The 14817-nt window shown below is 33.5% G+C and overlaps 2 protein-coding genes across 5 annotated transcripts; one reads left to right on the top strand and one right to left on the bottom strand.

Moving 5' to 3' along the window:
* Positions 1-411: 411 nt before the first annotated feature.
* On the bottom strand, positions 412-6390 carry LOC115976636 (peptide deformylase 1B, chloroplastic/mitochondrial). Its single transcript, XM_031098058.1, has 6 exons — positions 6115-6390; positions 5883-6021; positions 3877-4069; positions 2986-3096; positions 1325-1387; positions 412-883 (listed from the first exon to the last, which is right to left on the bottom strand). The coding sequence occupies exons 1-6, from the start codon at positions 6344-6346 to the stop codon at positions 782-784; spliced, it is 840 nt and encodes a 279-aa protein (XP_030953918.1). The 5' UTR covers positions 6347-6390; the 3' UTR covers positions 412-781.
* A 1638-nt stretch (positions 6391-8028) lies between these two features.
* On the top strand, positions 8029-13895 carry LOC115976637 (ADP-ribosylation factor 1-like). Of its 4 annotated transcripts, none has more exons than XM_031098062.1 (7): positions 8030-8135; positions 8449-8630; positions 10443-10513; positions 11735-11854; positions 12669-12787; positions 13372-13453; positions 13646-13883. In XM_031098062.1, the coding sequence occupies exons 2-7, from the start codon at positions 8483-8485 to the stop codon at positions 13649-13651; spliced, it is 546 nt and encodes a 181-aa protein (XP_030953922.1). In that variant the 5' UTR covers positions 8030-8135; positions 8449-8482; the 3' UTR covers positions 13652-13883. The 4 variants fall into 4 exon arrangements, with proteins under 4 accessions (XP_030953920.1, XP_030953922.1, XP_030953921.1 ...); XM_031098061.1 differs by having other exon boundaries at positions 8057-8204; positions 13646-13895; XM_031098060.1 differs by lacking the exon at positions 13646-13883 and having other exon boundaries at positions 8029-8135; positions 13372-13465.
* The last annotated feature ends 922 nt before the right edge of the window (positions 13896-14817 follow it).

Raw genomic sequence — 14817 nt, forward strand, 5'->3', positions numbered from 1 at the left:
GGTCTCTAGAATTTTTTTTTTTTTGTTTTAGTTTATACAAGTATTAAATTCCAGTTTCTAGAAAGTCTTGAATGTATTATCCCATTTGTTAAACATTGCTAGCGTTCATCTCATGACCTGGATCAGAATCTAGAAATAAAATGGACGCATTCTTAAGAGAACATTCATTCGAACAAATAAAACAGGGAAAAGTAGACACAATTTCGTTTCTTCTGCCCATTTTCTTCTATTATTCTTTCGTTTCTTTCTTTTTTCTCCTAAGAAAGACTTTCAACTTTTTTAAAACAAAGATATTACTTTTCTCCAATTTCCCAACTTTTTTTTGAAGATATTAATAAAATAAAATTAAAAAAAAAAAAGAAAAAAAAGAAGAAGAAGAAGCCAATGACACTGACTTCAAATGTCTTGCAGTGACCGAAATTTGCTTGATATCAAATAAACCAGTAGAAATTGACATTTTGAAACATTAAAGCAGACCTGCATGCTCTACAACCAAAATAATAATACAACATGGGACAATAGAGTGAAGCCTTCTGAGAAAATCAAATTGAAAACTCTAATTTCTGCATTACAAGAAAACCTATCAAACATTCCCTGCCATCTCCTTGAATGGAAGAGCACTGCAACGTATAATACAGTCAGCATCATGCCTAATACTCAGCTTTCCCATATGATAAGCAACCAAAAGAACAGTTAAAAATATTACAAATGGAAACAAACAAGATTAAGAATTATCAATATGGAATATGGAAACCAAATATGTCCATGGAAGCCAGCATGTTCAAGATTTTCCAAAACCAGCAGCAGCCTTCTTCCTTTGGCGGGTTTCTATTCTTTCAGGGCTTGCCAATCCTGTCTTCTCCTCGTACTTCTTTTCTAGAGCCTGTCATAATTACCTAAACAAAATGAACATATTCCTTTTCCATTGCAAAGACAGGATCCTGTTAATACACAGGGAAAATCTACACTACAATCACCGAAAACATAAGGCAGACCAAAACAATCTCAAAAACATTTCAATTTGCACCAAAAGCAAAGCTTTCAACAATTTTTTGTACACATTTAGTCACCCAAAAGATCGGCTAGTAATGCCCATGATGCTTGAGTTCAATAAATTTCTTGATGCCATCTAACAAGGATGGTGTATCAGATACAAGCAAAGAGCAGTTGTCACTGCTCATTGCTGGTTCACCTTTATCAATAGGTATACTTTCCAATGAAAACAAAAGGTTCTAAGCATCATCGTGGTATACAGTTTCAAGGGAGCAGGGAAACTATTCTTCTGAGATCAGAAAACATGAGATTTATAGGCATGCTTGCTTACCTGTAGCTCTGTGCGAATACTATCAAGAACTTCATCACTCATTCTATCAAAGAATAGAATACCCTGCAAATTCAAGTCATCTTATAAGAAAGAATTACAGGTGAAACATAAAACTGGGCCCTGAAAAATCAAACCCTTAAGTATTTATAGGCATTAACATAGATGAATGCTCCTTTGGAAAGGTTCAATCTAAATTGTTTCACCATATGCAAAATGCATTATATTGCTGTGTTAAGAATGACAATACAAGGAAATATGTCATATCTGCACAAACCTAGACAAAATGGTTTGCCTACATTGAACAGACCATGTTACTAATAATATAGGTCCTTTCACTATGAAATATTGGAACAGGCCTGTTATGCAGCTCAATTTTATAAAGTGGATTCTTGTCCTTTATATTTAACATTTTATTTATAAGTAAGTTACACATGAACTTTGTGGTTCTTAAACCCAAAACCTCACCCTTCATCCCATTATTATGGGAGGAGGAAGTGTCAGTTGAGCTATAGCTCACTGGCCTTTTATATTCAACATTTAGAGCCAGCTCTAAAAGCCAGATTGATTTCCTTTTTAACCAAGCTCTTGAAATTATGATTTTTATTTCCAATCACCTTATAAGGTTATTGCACCGCTTGTCTCCTATTTAAACAGGCTTCTGCACTTCTACAGCCCTGGCATTTTGTTTCACTTCCTCCATAAAAATCTGTAGACTATCAGGTTTCATCTGATTAATTTTATTTTTATAATACTTAGCCATCACAACAGTAGAAAAGTGAGACATAAATGTTCATTCTTGTTTGAATTGGATTCTTGGTGTTGTTTCAGGTTCCTTATACAGAATTAAAGTCACAAAAAAGTGTGTTTATGAAATGATAGGAACCTTTTTACAAAGAACAAAATGGACCATGAGGAATAAACCAAAGAAGATGATTGCATCAATAAATTGCCTTGCTAAAGCTCGTTATATAAATGGCTCAAGGCAACATAGCAAGTTTTCTGAGATTCATGGCATTTAAGCAGATGCCTCCACCTAATAATAAGGATATTACATCTCAAAGAGTTTCCATTTCCTTGATTTGACAGTACCCTAATGGCCTAACCCAAGCATCTGTTTTAAAACCTGGTACACTATTAGAATCCTTCTTCCTTCAAATGATGATGACAGATCAAAAGCTAAAAGGTTTGAAGTCTTTGTGGGAAAAAAAAACAAGCAATTGGTATTACAAATTAAGAAATACGAGATGGAAATTAGTAGTTCCATTCCCTTGTCTATTTTTTTCATAGTACTAATTACTTGAAATGAATAGAACACTCATAATTTCATGCATCATTTTTGTTTCTTTTTTTCCCCTTGTTTTGAATGAAAAGAGTGGACTCACATTCATATGCATCTTATGAAGTTCTAACTTATTCTTATCTTTGATTCTATTGCATTCATAGGAACCTCTGATTCTATTAAGATCTGGGGAAGGTTAAAAGTGGTATGTCATATTAACTAGTGAGTCCACATTCCAGGTTAATTTAAAATTTAGATTCATTTGGACCATAGGATTTAGCTTCTAAAACTGTAAAATTTACACCTTCCTTCAAGTTTCAAGGGACAAGATTTTTGTTGTATTACCAGAAATACTAAATTAGAATCAAAATGGAGGACAGACCTGCAAATGGTCAAATTCATGCTGGAACACTCGTGCAGGAAGATCAGACAAGCTGACAGTAAACCTTGCTCCTTTAATGTCCCGTGCGTCAATCTTCACAGTTTCTGGTCTCTGCAAGTACAAACATGACAGACATTGTAAGTATGGTGCATATGTAATTTACCAATCCAAAAAAAAAAAAAAATCAACAGTGTAAAAACTTGTATGGAGAGCATTACAACATATTCTTTCTGATTTGAGCTCATGACAAGAATTCAAGTGACGCCAATGAGCTCAAGAAGCTTTAGGCAGGAAATCTTAAGAAAACTTGAAAAAATTCAGAGGATCCAGCTTGGCTTTTATTAATGAATACCTAATGATATCTTAGTATTTTAGAGAAAGATCATATGAACTCATAATTTTATTTTTAATTTTTATTACCAACAAGAAATGAGGAAGCAGCCAGGAGTAAAATACACAAAGTCAGCGAGCAATTCAAGCTAAGCCCCTACAAAAATGAATTCACAAACAAAACATTCAATAACTTCTACACATGCATTCATGATTCTCTTGCACATTGCCAATGAGCTCTAGCTCAACAGGCATCTCCTCCCTTAAAAGTTCTAGGTGATGGGTGAGGTCATGGGTTTCATTACTAATTCGGTGCATGTGTAATTTACCAATATATATTAAAAAAAATATTCTCTTGCACATTCCAAATATTTATAAACCCAGTCAACAATGAAGTTAAGACTTATGAGAAGACCATAAGTGAATTATTGCTGAATTGGAAAAAGGTATTAATATGCACCAAATAAAATTGCTTATTTAAAGTGGCCATGTCCTACAGAGTACTCAAAATGTAAATGAAACCAAAAAGGAGATAATAAGGAATCAATCAGCTTTGAATACCACAACATCAGCATAAATCCCTGGGAAGGACAGGCAACCTTCATTAAAAAGCACCATTTTCTTGGAATATTTGTACACTCTTGGATTTACAAGAACAATTTCCTCTCCTTCACCACGTTCTCCAACAGGATTAAACACCATGAGTTGAACATTTATTCCTACTTGAGGTGCTGAGAGGCCAATGCCATCAGTTCTGCGGAAAAGGAAGCCAACAAGTATTGTTCACACTCCTGTAAATAGCAAGGATTGTTCATAAGAATCTAACTCTATATTCTATAAAACCTAATCACAGAACCATTCAATTCGAACACAGTAAACTGTATCAGTGAATGAGTTTATTGAACCTCATGACCAGCTCGGTATTAAGAAGAGGTTGTAAAGAATATAATAGCAAACAAACAATAGAAAAAAAATAAATAAATAATGCACAGAATTTTGAAATGCTTCATGGTAAGTGGAAAACTACAAAAGGGACAGCAATACTTCACTTCAGATTAATTAAACAAGTCTCCAAAACTAAAGATTTGATTTGGTGTTTCAAAAGATTACTAACAACAATTTTAGTATACAGTTCACCAAAATTATAAGCTACAAAGAGATCCAAAAGGTGAAATTGGATTAGAGTAGCCACCCCCAGAAAGGATGAGGCCAATGCCGAGAATCATTAAGTGAGATTTACAACAGCACCATTGAGTGGTAAGTCAAGCAAATTTCAATTTTTTACTCTTCTTCACAGGTTGCAAGAGGATTTCAGCCAATAAATATGAATGAGGAAAGCAATATGAACCCTTCTAAATTTTTATACCTACATCTTTTAATTACCTTCATGAAAAATATTAAATAAATACTCTCAAAGCAAAGTTTTTGGCTTCCAATGAGTTACAGCACATTGGGTGCATATGTAACTTACCAATTAAAAAATAAAAATAAAAAAGCAAAGCTTTTGGCCAGTGCCAATTCATTAAGGTTTCATCTTCACTAATGAAGCGATACTCAATGTAGTTGTCAAACATGGACTTTGAACACACATCAAAGATTTAACCGTAGCAGGCTTATAGTACACGACCATAAAAAATCACTAAATATTAAAATAAGGCCAAAATGATTGTTTAGTCCTTAAATTTTAGCTTTGATTTACATCTTTCAAATTTAAAAAGTTACAATTCTCTCCTTTAAAAAAAATTATCAATTTCACCCTTACATCCGTCCACTGTTAAAATAGTTAAGTAAATGCCAGACGAAAATCTTGGGACTAAAGGTTTTGTTGTTGTTGTTGTATGCCAGACCAAATGCTGACATGGCATAGAATAAGCTTAACAGCAATGAAATCAATTTCACAACTGCCGAGGTGACAATGAAATGGTGACATGGCCTAGAATACTGTTAAAATTTCACAACAGTGGAGGTGAAAGTTGTTAATGGTGGTAAAAATTAAAAAAAAAAAAAAAAAGTGATCTCAATGGAGCCCAAATGAGAACCAGCAAAAGCTTGCTAACTCAATTGTTGTGTCTGGAGCATTACTCCAATGAAATAAGAAGCACTTTCTCTAGGACAATCATAATATTATCCCCTTCACCTTTTTTCCTCCTATGCCTATTGATAAAAAATGGGTTCTTTTAAAATCAATAAGTCAAGTGACACAAAAAAATTTCTCAATTGTTTTTTTCATGAAAATGAGTCCGTTTAGTTAGGCATTTTGGAAGCTTAAATGAGCATTATTACCTTTTTAAAACTCAAAACTCTAATTTGCAACCATAACTCCTTGTAGCTTTTATTACAAACGCTCATTTTAAACTCAAAACACCGTTTTCCAACCGCTTATACAAAAGGCACCCTATTTCTAAGTTGGAATTTTATTTATGATTGGTACATAATAATAAAAATAGTGACAGTGCTGACTGGTGAGCATTGCAAAACTGTAACATTATAGATGGGAGAGACGGGAATGAAACATATATTATTAATTTACAACAAATAAAGAAGTGGATTGGGATAAGAGAAGTTACTTATACATAACGTCGAACATTTCGTGGACGAGTTTCTGCAAATTATCGTCGAACGAATCGATTCGCTTGTTCTTCGCCCTCAGAATAGGGTCTGGATATTCCACTATTTTCAATGGCGCTTCAAACCGAACATCCTCAGCTAATTCAAAATAAACAACAACAAAAACACAAACATATTCAGTATTAATTAATTACGAAATCAGATTCAGAGAGAGAGTGTGCGCGCGCTTACGAGTAGCTACGGCGACGTCGTCGTTTTTGGATGAGAAGCCGCGCTTGGCTTGCGCGTGGACCGGAGTTGTTGGTGGTGGTCGTGGTGGTGATGGCCGGTTCGCGGAGGAGGAAAATAGCCGACCGGATTGGGATGAGCGGGTGAGAAGGTGAGACATGGCGGGAAGAGTGGAGGAGCGGCGATGGAGAATGGGAACGAAAGAAAATGAGTGGAGCCAAGTCTTGCAAGCCATGCCCACAAAACTAGCAAGGTGTGTGAGACTGTGAGACTGTAAGAGACAGGCACTATATATATTAGTGAAAGAATATGTGTAAATGAAAAATAAAATAGCATCTATAAGTGTTTATATTTGTGAAATGTCGGAGATAAGAGTCGGGTTTAAGTTTTTAAGCGGAAGTTTTATATACATATATATATATATATTTAGATTAATTTAGATTAACTTAAAGTAGAAATTTTATCTTTATTTGAAGAACTAGAAATTCTATCTTGTATAAAAAAAATAAAATAAAAAATAAAAAACCATGGCTTTAAACCATGTGCCAAGAGGTTGTGGGTTTGAAAAAAAAATTCTTAACTAATTGTTTGTTTTGTATTTAAAAATTGACACATTAATTTATAATGATTATATTGTAACATTTTTGTAATACTCTCAACTTCCATATGTTATGAATTGTTTATATAAGTTAAGATAAGATCAAATAAAAAGAAAAAAGACGTTAATAAATTGCAAAGGGCCCATGTAATTAATTAAATTTGTGAAGCTTTGTGTATGTGTTAGAGACCATATGAAGTTAATTAACATGGGTATTATTTAAAAATAAAAATCACTGAAAGTTCATCAAGATGATTCAGCTCATGAAACATCAAAGATGTTTAATAAAAAGACTAACTAATTATATATGCTCTACATAAGAATAATTATCACTATATCTGCATCATAGTCATCAAATAAATTTAGGACAAAAAGCTTGAAAATTGAAATAACTCAAGAAAAATGTTAAAGATTTGCAAAAGTATAATAAATATCACATTGGTAACATAATAAATAATTTTTAATTAATTTATTGTTTTGTTTTAAAAATTTGACACATTAATTTTTATGAATTATATAATAAAATTTGTAATACAATTAACATGAATTTGTTATAAATTCTTTAGGTAAAGTAAAGATGAGATCATGTTAAGGTAGGTCTTTTTTAAAATCTTTAAAAAACAAATAAAAAGAAAGAAGATGCTCGTAAATTTTTTTTTTTTGGAGAAGAAGATGCTCATAAATTGTAAGGAGCCCATATAATTTTACATTATTGTCCCAAAAATGAAATATAGAACCCATTGAAATATAAGAACATCAATGCTATTACTATATATAAAATATAAAATAGAAAATAGAAAATCGGTAAAATCTTATTTAGTTTCAAAAAGTAGTGTATTCACTTTTCATTTTCTCTATTCTATATTCAAATTCAAAAAAAAAAAAATCACTTTTCACATTTGATAGTGCGAATACATAAAAATTTTCTCACTTACACACACTCACATCACTCAAAAAAAAGTAATTTTGTGTTTTCACAATATTTACGAATATGCCAATGTATTCATATTTATAGAAAACGAAAATACTGAACAATTGTTTTCATTTTTTGTATTCAAATATAACTTTTAGAATACTGAAAATGAAAACTAAGTACAAATTCTAAAACCAAACCAAATTTTTAGTGGTGGATCTCACAGAAAACTGAAAATGAATACAGAACATTGCACTTTTTCAACTAACCAAACAGGCCCTAACATTTTACCCATTCCACAGACTTCACAAAACGACGTCGTCCGCTTTTCACACCTCCACACACACACACACACACACACACACACACACACAAAAAATCAAATTTTTTACTGCGCCCAAAAAATTCAGCTGTTAAATAACGCAACTTCATTCACGTCACTCAAAAAACAAAATATCGCGGCTCTCCTCTCCTCTCCTTCCTTCCTTCTTTCCTTCCTCCAATCTTTCACAGGTCATCTCTCTCTCTCTCTCTAAAATCCCATCGCAGATCTTAATTGATAGATCCATCAAATAATCGTAGGTAAAATTTTTAGAACTACTTATTCGTTTAAGTTCAATTAAACGATCCTGTTGTTTCTGAGATCTCTTTTTTTTTATACAATTTTTTTTTTTTTTTTCAAAATTGTTCGTTTATTTCGATTTAATTTCATCGCATAGTTGAATTTTAACTAATCTGATCTCAGTTCGAATCTTTTTCTGTAATTTTTGTGATTATGAATATTTGAATTGATTAGGGCTTTTTTATTTTTATTTTTTCTGAATAGTTAATCAGGTTCGGTACTGTGAGGTTGCTTAAAAATGGGGCTGACATTTACGAAGCTGTTTAGCAAGCTTTTTGCGAAGAGAGAAATGAGAATTCTGATGGTAGGTCTCGATGCTGCTGGTAAAACTACCATTTTATACAAGCTCAAGCTCGGTGAAATCGTTACTACCATCCCTACCATTGGTAATTATTCCCAGTTTACTAATTACCTTGCTGTTTATGTATTCGAATTATATATATATATATATATATATATATTTGCTTTCGTGGCTCTAAGTATTAGCATAAGGGTTAAATGATTTTGTTTGATAATTTGATAGTTGGGGGATGTGGATTTGAACCTGAGCGTTTCGGTTGGAAACACTAAGACGTGTCAGTTGGGCTACAAGGCTTTTGGTGTATCGGTTAAATGATTTGAATTCATTGTTTCTTATCAGCTTAGGCTTTTGGGGTTTGATTTGGTTCATGTCAAGGGAACAAAAACAGGCATAGGAAGATTTGAAATTAAATGTTAATGAACAAATTTTTCACGGGTTTGGAGCATTCAGAATCTCCTGCCAACACGTTACTTGGCAACTCGTAAAACCATTCCGTGTATCTTTTTAAACTAGTCACATGACTTATTAAATAGGTCTTGTGACTAAAAGTACACGTTGGTCTGGAGGAATTTTTTCCAGACTGATCTAGATGTAAGCCTTTTCCAATGTTTATTAAGGAGGTAACAAAGAGTATGGTTTTCGATTTGAAAGAATGGCGAAGAAGCATACGTGTGGCAAACCCTGATTAGCGTGTTGAGGATCTATAGCCAGCCCTAATGTTTTGGGACTAAAGCTTTGCTTTGATGTTGTTGTTAGGCGTCTGGAATGAGTTTTTAGTTTGTTGTGGTCCTAGTAGGTGGCCTTGAGTTTTGGACAGTGCCTTCATTTTATATTCCATCTAAAGTTAAAAATTCCATGCTGTTATGGCCCACTTGTTAAGAGAGAGTTTTGGTTTAAATGATTAAATTTGTCATTTCCTATTAGTTGTGGTTTTTGGGAAAAGTAGTTCTTCATCAAAGAGAGAATGTAAAATTAGAAAAGGTTTTTAGAGAAGGTTTTCGCCTTGTTTTGTTTTCAGATATTGTTCTTTGAGAAGTCTTTTGATCTTTTCGGATATAGTCTTTATGATGGGTAAGACAGTGGACCTTGCACTGTTTAATAGATGAAATGTTGCTTTGGATGGAATGGGACTACTTGTTTGCCTGTGTGTGGGACTAATGGTGCTCTAAGTGAATTTGCAGATTTGAAATAAGGATTATTTTATGTCTCATGGGAACTTTTGTAGCATGTCATTGGCATCTTCTCCCCTTGCAAAAGCTAGTTGGAGGGTGAAGTCATGGGTTAAAATCCATTATGTTTGAGCTCAGTTTGTTTAACAGTCAAGCCTAAACTTAAGCTTGAGCTTGGCCCATTTGCTAAATAAACAAATATAAATAAGTTTTTCCCTGAGTTGAGCTCTAGCTGTTCTGTTCATTTACAACCCTAGTTACAATTTGTGAATACTGTAGCAGAATCTTGTATATGTAAGCTCTATATGTCAATAAACTGTCGTGTATAACAAAGATTTTGAATGAATGGTAGTTAGAAGCTTAGAAGGCTATGTACATCGCTGCTGTACTAAAACTAAGTCATCTTAGTAGCAGATTTCCAAATTTCAGGAGGATAATTGGAGTATTTATTTGATTTTAAATGTTAGTATTCAATTTTATATAACTACAATCTAGGAATCTTGATTTTTGTGAATGAATTACTCTCACCTGGGAACTTTATTTTGGTTTGTTGAAATACTTTTATTGTCCCAGGTGTACCTTAATTACTTTTGATGAATTAATTAATTTTTTTTAATCCCTATCATGATTTGAATGATGATTTTCCCAATTCATTGCAGTTTTGACATTCTGTTAATTAAAATGGAATTAATTTTTACCTTAATCATGGGACGATTTTCTCTTTGCAGGATTTAATGTGGAAACAGTGGAATATAAAAACATCAGTTTCACCGTTTGGGATGTTGGTGGTCAAGACAAGGTACATCCCTCTGTGTTTGCGTGTTTGTGAAAAAGTCATGTCATGTGCAAACATCCCTCTGTGTTTGTGTGTTTGATATTTTGAGTTGTTCCTTGTTTTCTGTTATTCATGGATAGTAAAAATGCTTTTGTGTTTAATGCACACACTCACATGTAATGATGTACATATACATACGTTTGTACATGCATCCATACATTTGCGTGTATATCTATGGGTTTGCTTAAAATGTGTAAGTGAAACTTTTCATGCTTTGTTAATAAAGGACTAAACTAATGTCACATAGAAGGTTCTTGATTCAATTCCTGTTCTAGAATATTTAACATAATAGGCTTTAATTATATATAATCCTTTTATGTAAGATTATTTAAACTCAATGAAAAATTGTACAATAATAAGTACTCCAAAGACTTTAAACAAAAAAGAATTTAAATTGGACATTTGTATTCTCTTTAATTTACTTATTGCTTCATTCTCATTTTTTAGATTATTTGCTCATAATTTTTGGGTCAAAAGAATAAAAAATTACTTTTTAATGGATTTTCCAAAATTTTGGAAGGGAAGGGCATCCAACCGTCCACCTAGTTCCGCCCTTCTATGAAGCTATTTTTCCATCAACAATGTGGGACAAATTTCAAATGCGTCTGCCTGATGAAAAAAAGTTGATTATTGTCTGCAAGATTGGTATTATTTTCAGATTTTTAACAATGCATGAGCAGTGTGGGAAACAATTACTCAGCTACCTTTAGCAATAACAATCATATACAGTTTAAATGTTGCAACATGGGCTGAGCATTTATAGGTTATGAGTTATCAGATAATGGACCAACATTGTAAAATAGGGTTACATGGAGTGACATTATTTTAAAAAAAAAAGTACTTTCAAAATATGATTATTGATTTCAAACTGATGTTGCATATTTGTGGCATTTGTCATGTCAACATGTGTTACAGACTGTACATTGAAGGGGGGAGTGTGAATGTTATCATAGCAGTTTGTATTTTAAATAGAATTTTAGAAGTGGAGCTTTTGGTGCCAAGAGGAGGAGGGGAAGGGTTTCGAACTATTGATCTGAACCTTCATAAGGCGTGGTCTCCTACTGATTGTACTATCCTCTGGGGTTAAGAATGTGTGTGCATGTAATATGTTAACTAAATAAATGGATATCCACTGTAGAATTATGTAACTAGATGATGATTCATTGATATAATTTCTTTAAACAGATCCGTCCATTGTGGAGGCACTACTTCCAAAACACTCAGGGTCTTATTTTTGTGGTTGATAGCAATGACAGGGATCGTGTTGTTGAGGCAAGGGATGAGTTGCATAGGATGTTGAATGAGGTACATTACCACTTTTCATGTCTTCCTCTTATGCTTTGCATGTTATGCTTTGATCTCCTGGTTTCCTTCCGTTATGTGTAACTTAAATTGGACGGACATTTTGCTGCTTTACTCAAAAAAAGGACTGACATAGAGCTGGGTTTGTATACATTCTTAAATCTGTTCTAGATTGCTTTTTTGCTATTTAAGTATTTATTCACATTTTGGAATATAAACTACTTTTTCCTGCATCTTTATTGTTATTTCACCAGGTTCCATTCCTCTACTCTATACTTACATATGTGACATAACATCCCCTTTGCTTAGAGAAATACTGATGTTCCATCTTTTCTCTTACCAATTTTCTTGTATGTTTTTGAGTTTTAACTTGCGTTGTTTCCTTTGCTGTATATATTCTTTCCTTAAGTCACCCATGTAATCTTTATGCAATTGTCAGAGTACATCTTAATTGCTTCCTGCATACTATGATACAACTCTTATTAAGTTCATTGGTAGTAGTTTAGGATTTCACTCACAGGATGCTATATTCAGATATAAGTTTGCATAAAAACATCCAAGTTAAATCTGGGGTTGTTTTGTGCTTTGATTGCTTTCGGTAAATTTCAAAATCAACTGGCACTGTGGCAACTGTTCTATGAACATCCATTTACTGATTCTTGCATCAGTAGGATAAGTGGTATAGCTAGTTCCTTTAACTAGTTCATTATTGCTTTCTTGGCCAAGTATCTGTTTTATCCTTCACAGTATTTCAAGCTTGCAATATTGTTTGATATTGGTACTAGGTTTATTAATTCAAATGTTAATCTTGTTTCAGGATGAACTCAGGGAGGCTGTTTTGCTTGTATTTGCCAACAAACAAGATCTGCCTAATGCAATGAATGCTGCAGAGATAACTGACAAGCTTGGCTTGCATTCTCTCCGCCAACGCCACTGGTAATGTTTTCTCCTCGTTTCTGCCTCAACTTGGGGTCATTTCTTGAATGTTCTCCATGGACATGGCTACTAGATTTGTAGACTTTCCCTTATTCATTTGACATGGTGCTCTCAACCTGATCTAAAAGAATTTCTTTCTCCCTTGGGACAATCATGCCAATTTTTTTTTTCTCCTGAAATTTTGAATGAAGCTAAAGGAGTGACTCTTTTAGCATCATCATACTTCTAACAAGTCAAACTACTAAATAATAAAGTTTAATGGAATTCTTCTTGAAATTCACATCAAGATTTTTACAAAATGGATATAACTGTATTGAATTTCAAAGCACACCCTTTAGTTCTCAAAATCTGATGTTCCTGACAATATGGTCCTTTTGTCCATCGCCATCTATAAAATTATTGTTAAGTCTAGTAGAACGATGTTGTATTTCTTGTGATAGTATTAGTTTTATTAATGGCAATGGATGGAAGGACCAACTTGACAGGATCGTCAAGTTTAAGGAGTAAAATACAAAAATTAAACTTAGGATGAAAATGACAATTAACCCAAACATAAGGTGATGCTAAATGGTGGTCCATTTCAGGTACATTCAGAGCACATGTGCAACTTCTGGAGAGGGTCTCTATGAGGGGTTGGATTGGCTTTCCAATAATATTGCTAGCAAGGCAAGTACATGAATTTTATAGAATGGACCGTGGCATTAAATTATATAATGGCTTTAAGCTGCTATTTTTATTCTCCAAAAACGTAGTGATTTTGAATAATGGGATATCGTTGCGAACGCAAGTTTCATGCTTACACCTGTCTTATTCCTTTCGTTATATGTTTGTTACAACCCTCTCTTGCTTTCTTTTCAGGCATGAGCCATTAAAGAATTTTGGTTCCTAGCGATTTGGGAGAGGACGCTTCCCCTTTCTCAGTGTTGTAATAGCAGAATGTTTGTCTAGAACTTTATATATTTGGCTTGTATGGTTGCTACATTAGCTAAATACTTTTAGCTGTAAACCAAACTTTCATGTTTGTTCCAATGCCTTTTGGGCATAGCCGCACTTAATAGTTGTTTTTGATTGCCTTATAACTGATTGGTGTGCAATGCAATCTTTCTATTGTACAAAAGAGTGGAGCTACGACCATTTAGGCAATGACCTAAAGGCCCTCAATTGGAAGAGAGCCCTTAATAGAATATATTATATTTATTTGTTTTATAGTAATGCAAAAAAAGGTTTTAAAAAAAAGTATTGCAAAAAAATAATAAAAAAAAGTAAGGCCTCTCTCCTAGCTAAGAGTATCCGCATCAACGGATGTAAAAGTTTGCAAAATGCAAAAAGTAAAATAATTTACACATTTTGTTCTAAAAATCTTTCACATCAGTCCTTTTAAAATTGTGTATATACACATTTATTATAGTAACCGTGCGTGTATATATATATATATGTGTATCCTATTATTTAACTAATTTCACATTTGGCTCCTTTTTTTTTCTCCATCTTCTCCATTTGCAAAATCAACCCAAACTCATCTTCTTCTTCCTTCCTTTGATACACAAACACACCCACATAGACGCACAGAACCTGCAAGAGTACCACCACCAAGACGCAGATCCCACCATCCACCGAACACCGTCCAACCATCACCACCCAACCACTACCACCATCACCCGTTAAAACAACCACCACCACCACCAAAACCCTTTAAAACAACGAAAACCCAAAATACAATGAAAATCAAACCTGATCTACCCAAAATCCACAAAAAATCAACTTAAAATTAAAGCATCTACTAAAAACTCATAACCCAAAATCAAAATACAAACTCAATGGTGGCAGAATGCTTGGAATCAGATGAGAGAGATTCAACCATGCAAGCTTCGACAGAGAGGGATTTCTTCAAATCTTTGAGATCGGTGCTTGTGGTGGAGATTGGTTCTTGTGGTAGAAGATAATCTGACCATGAGAGCGAAAAAATGAGATCAAATGAAATGGAGAGTCTTGACAATAAACGGCAGAGGGGTGGAGATGAGAGTGAAAAA

The sequence above is a fragment of the Quercus lobata genome, chromosome 2, assembly GCF_001633185.2.
Source record: "Quercus lobata isolate SW786 chromosome 2, ValleyOak3.0 Primary Assembly, whole genome shotgun sequence".
Lineage (NCBI taxonomy): Eukaryota > Viridiplantae > Streptophyta > Magnoliopsida > Fagales > Fagaceae > Quercus > Quercus lobata.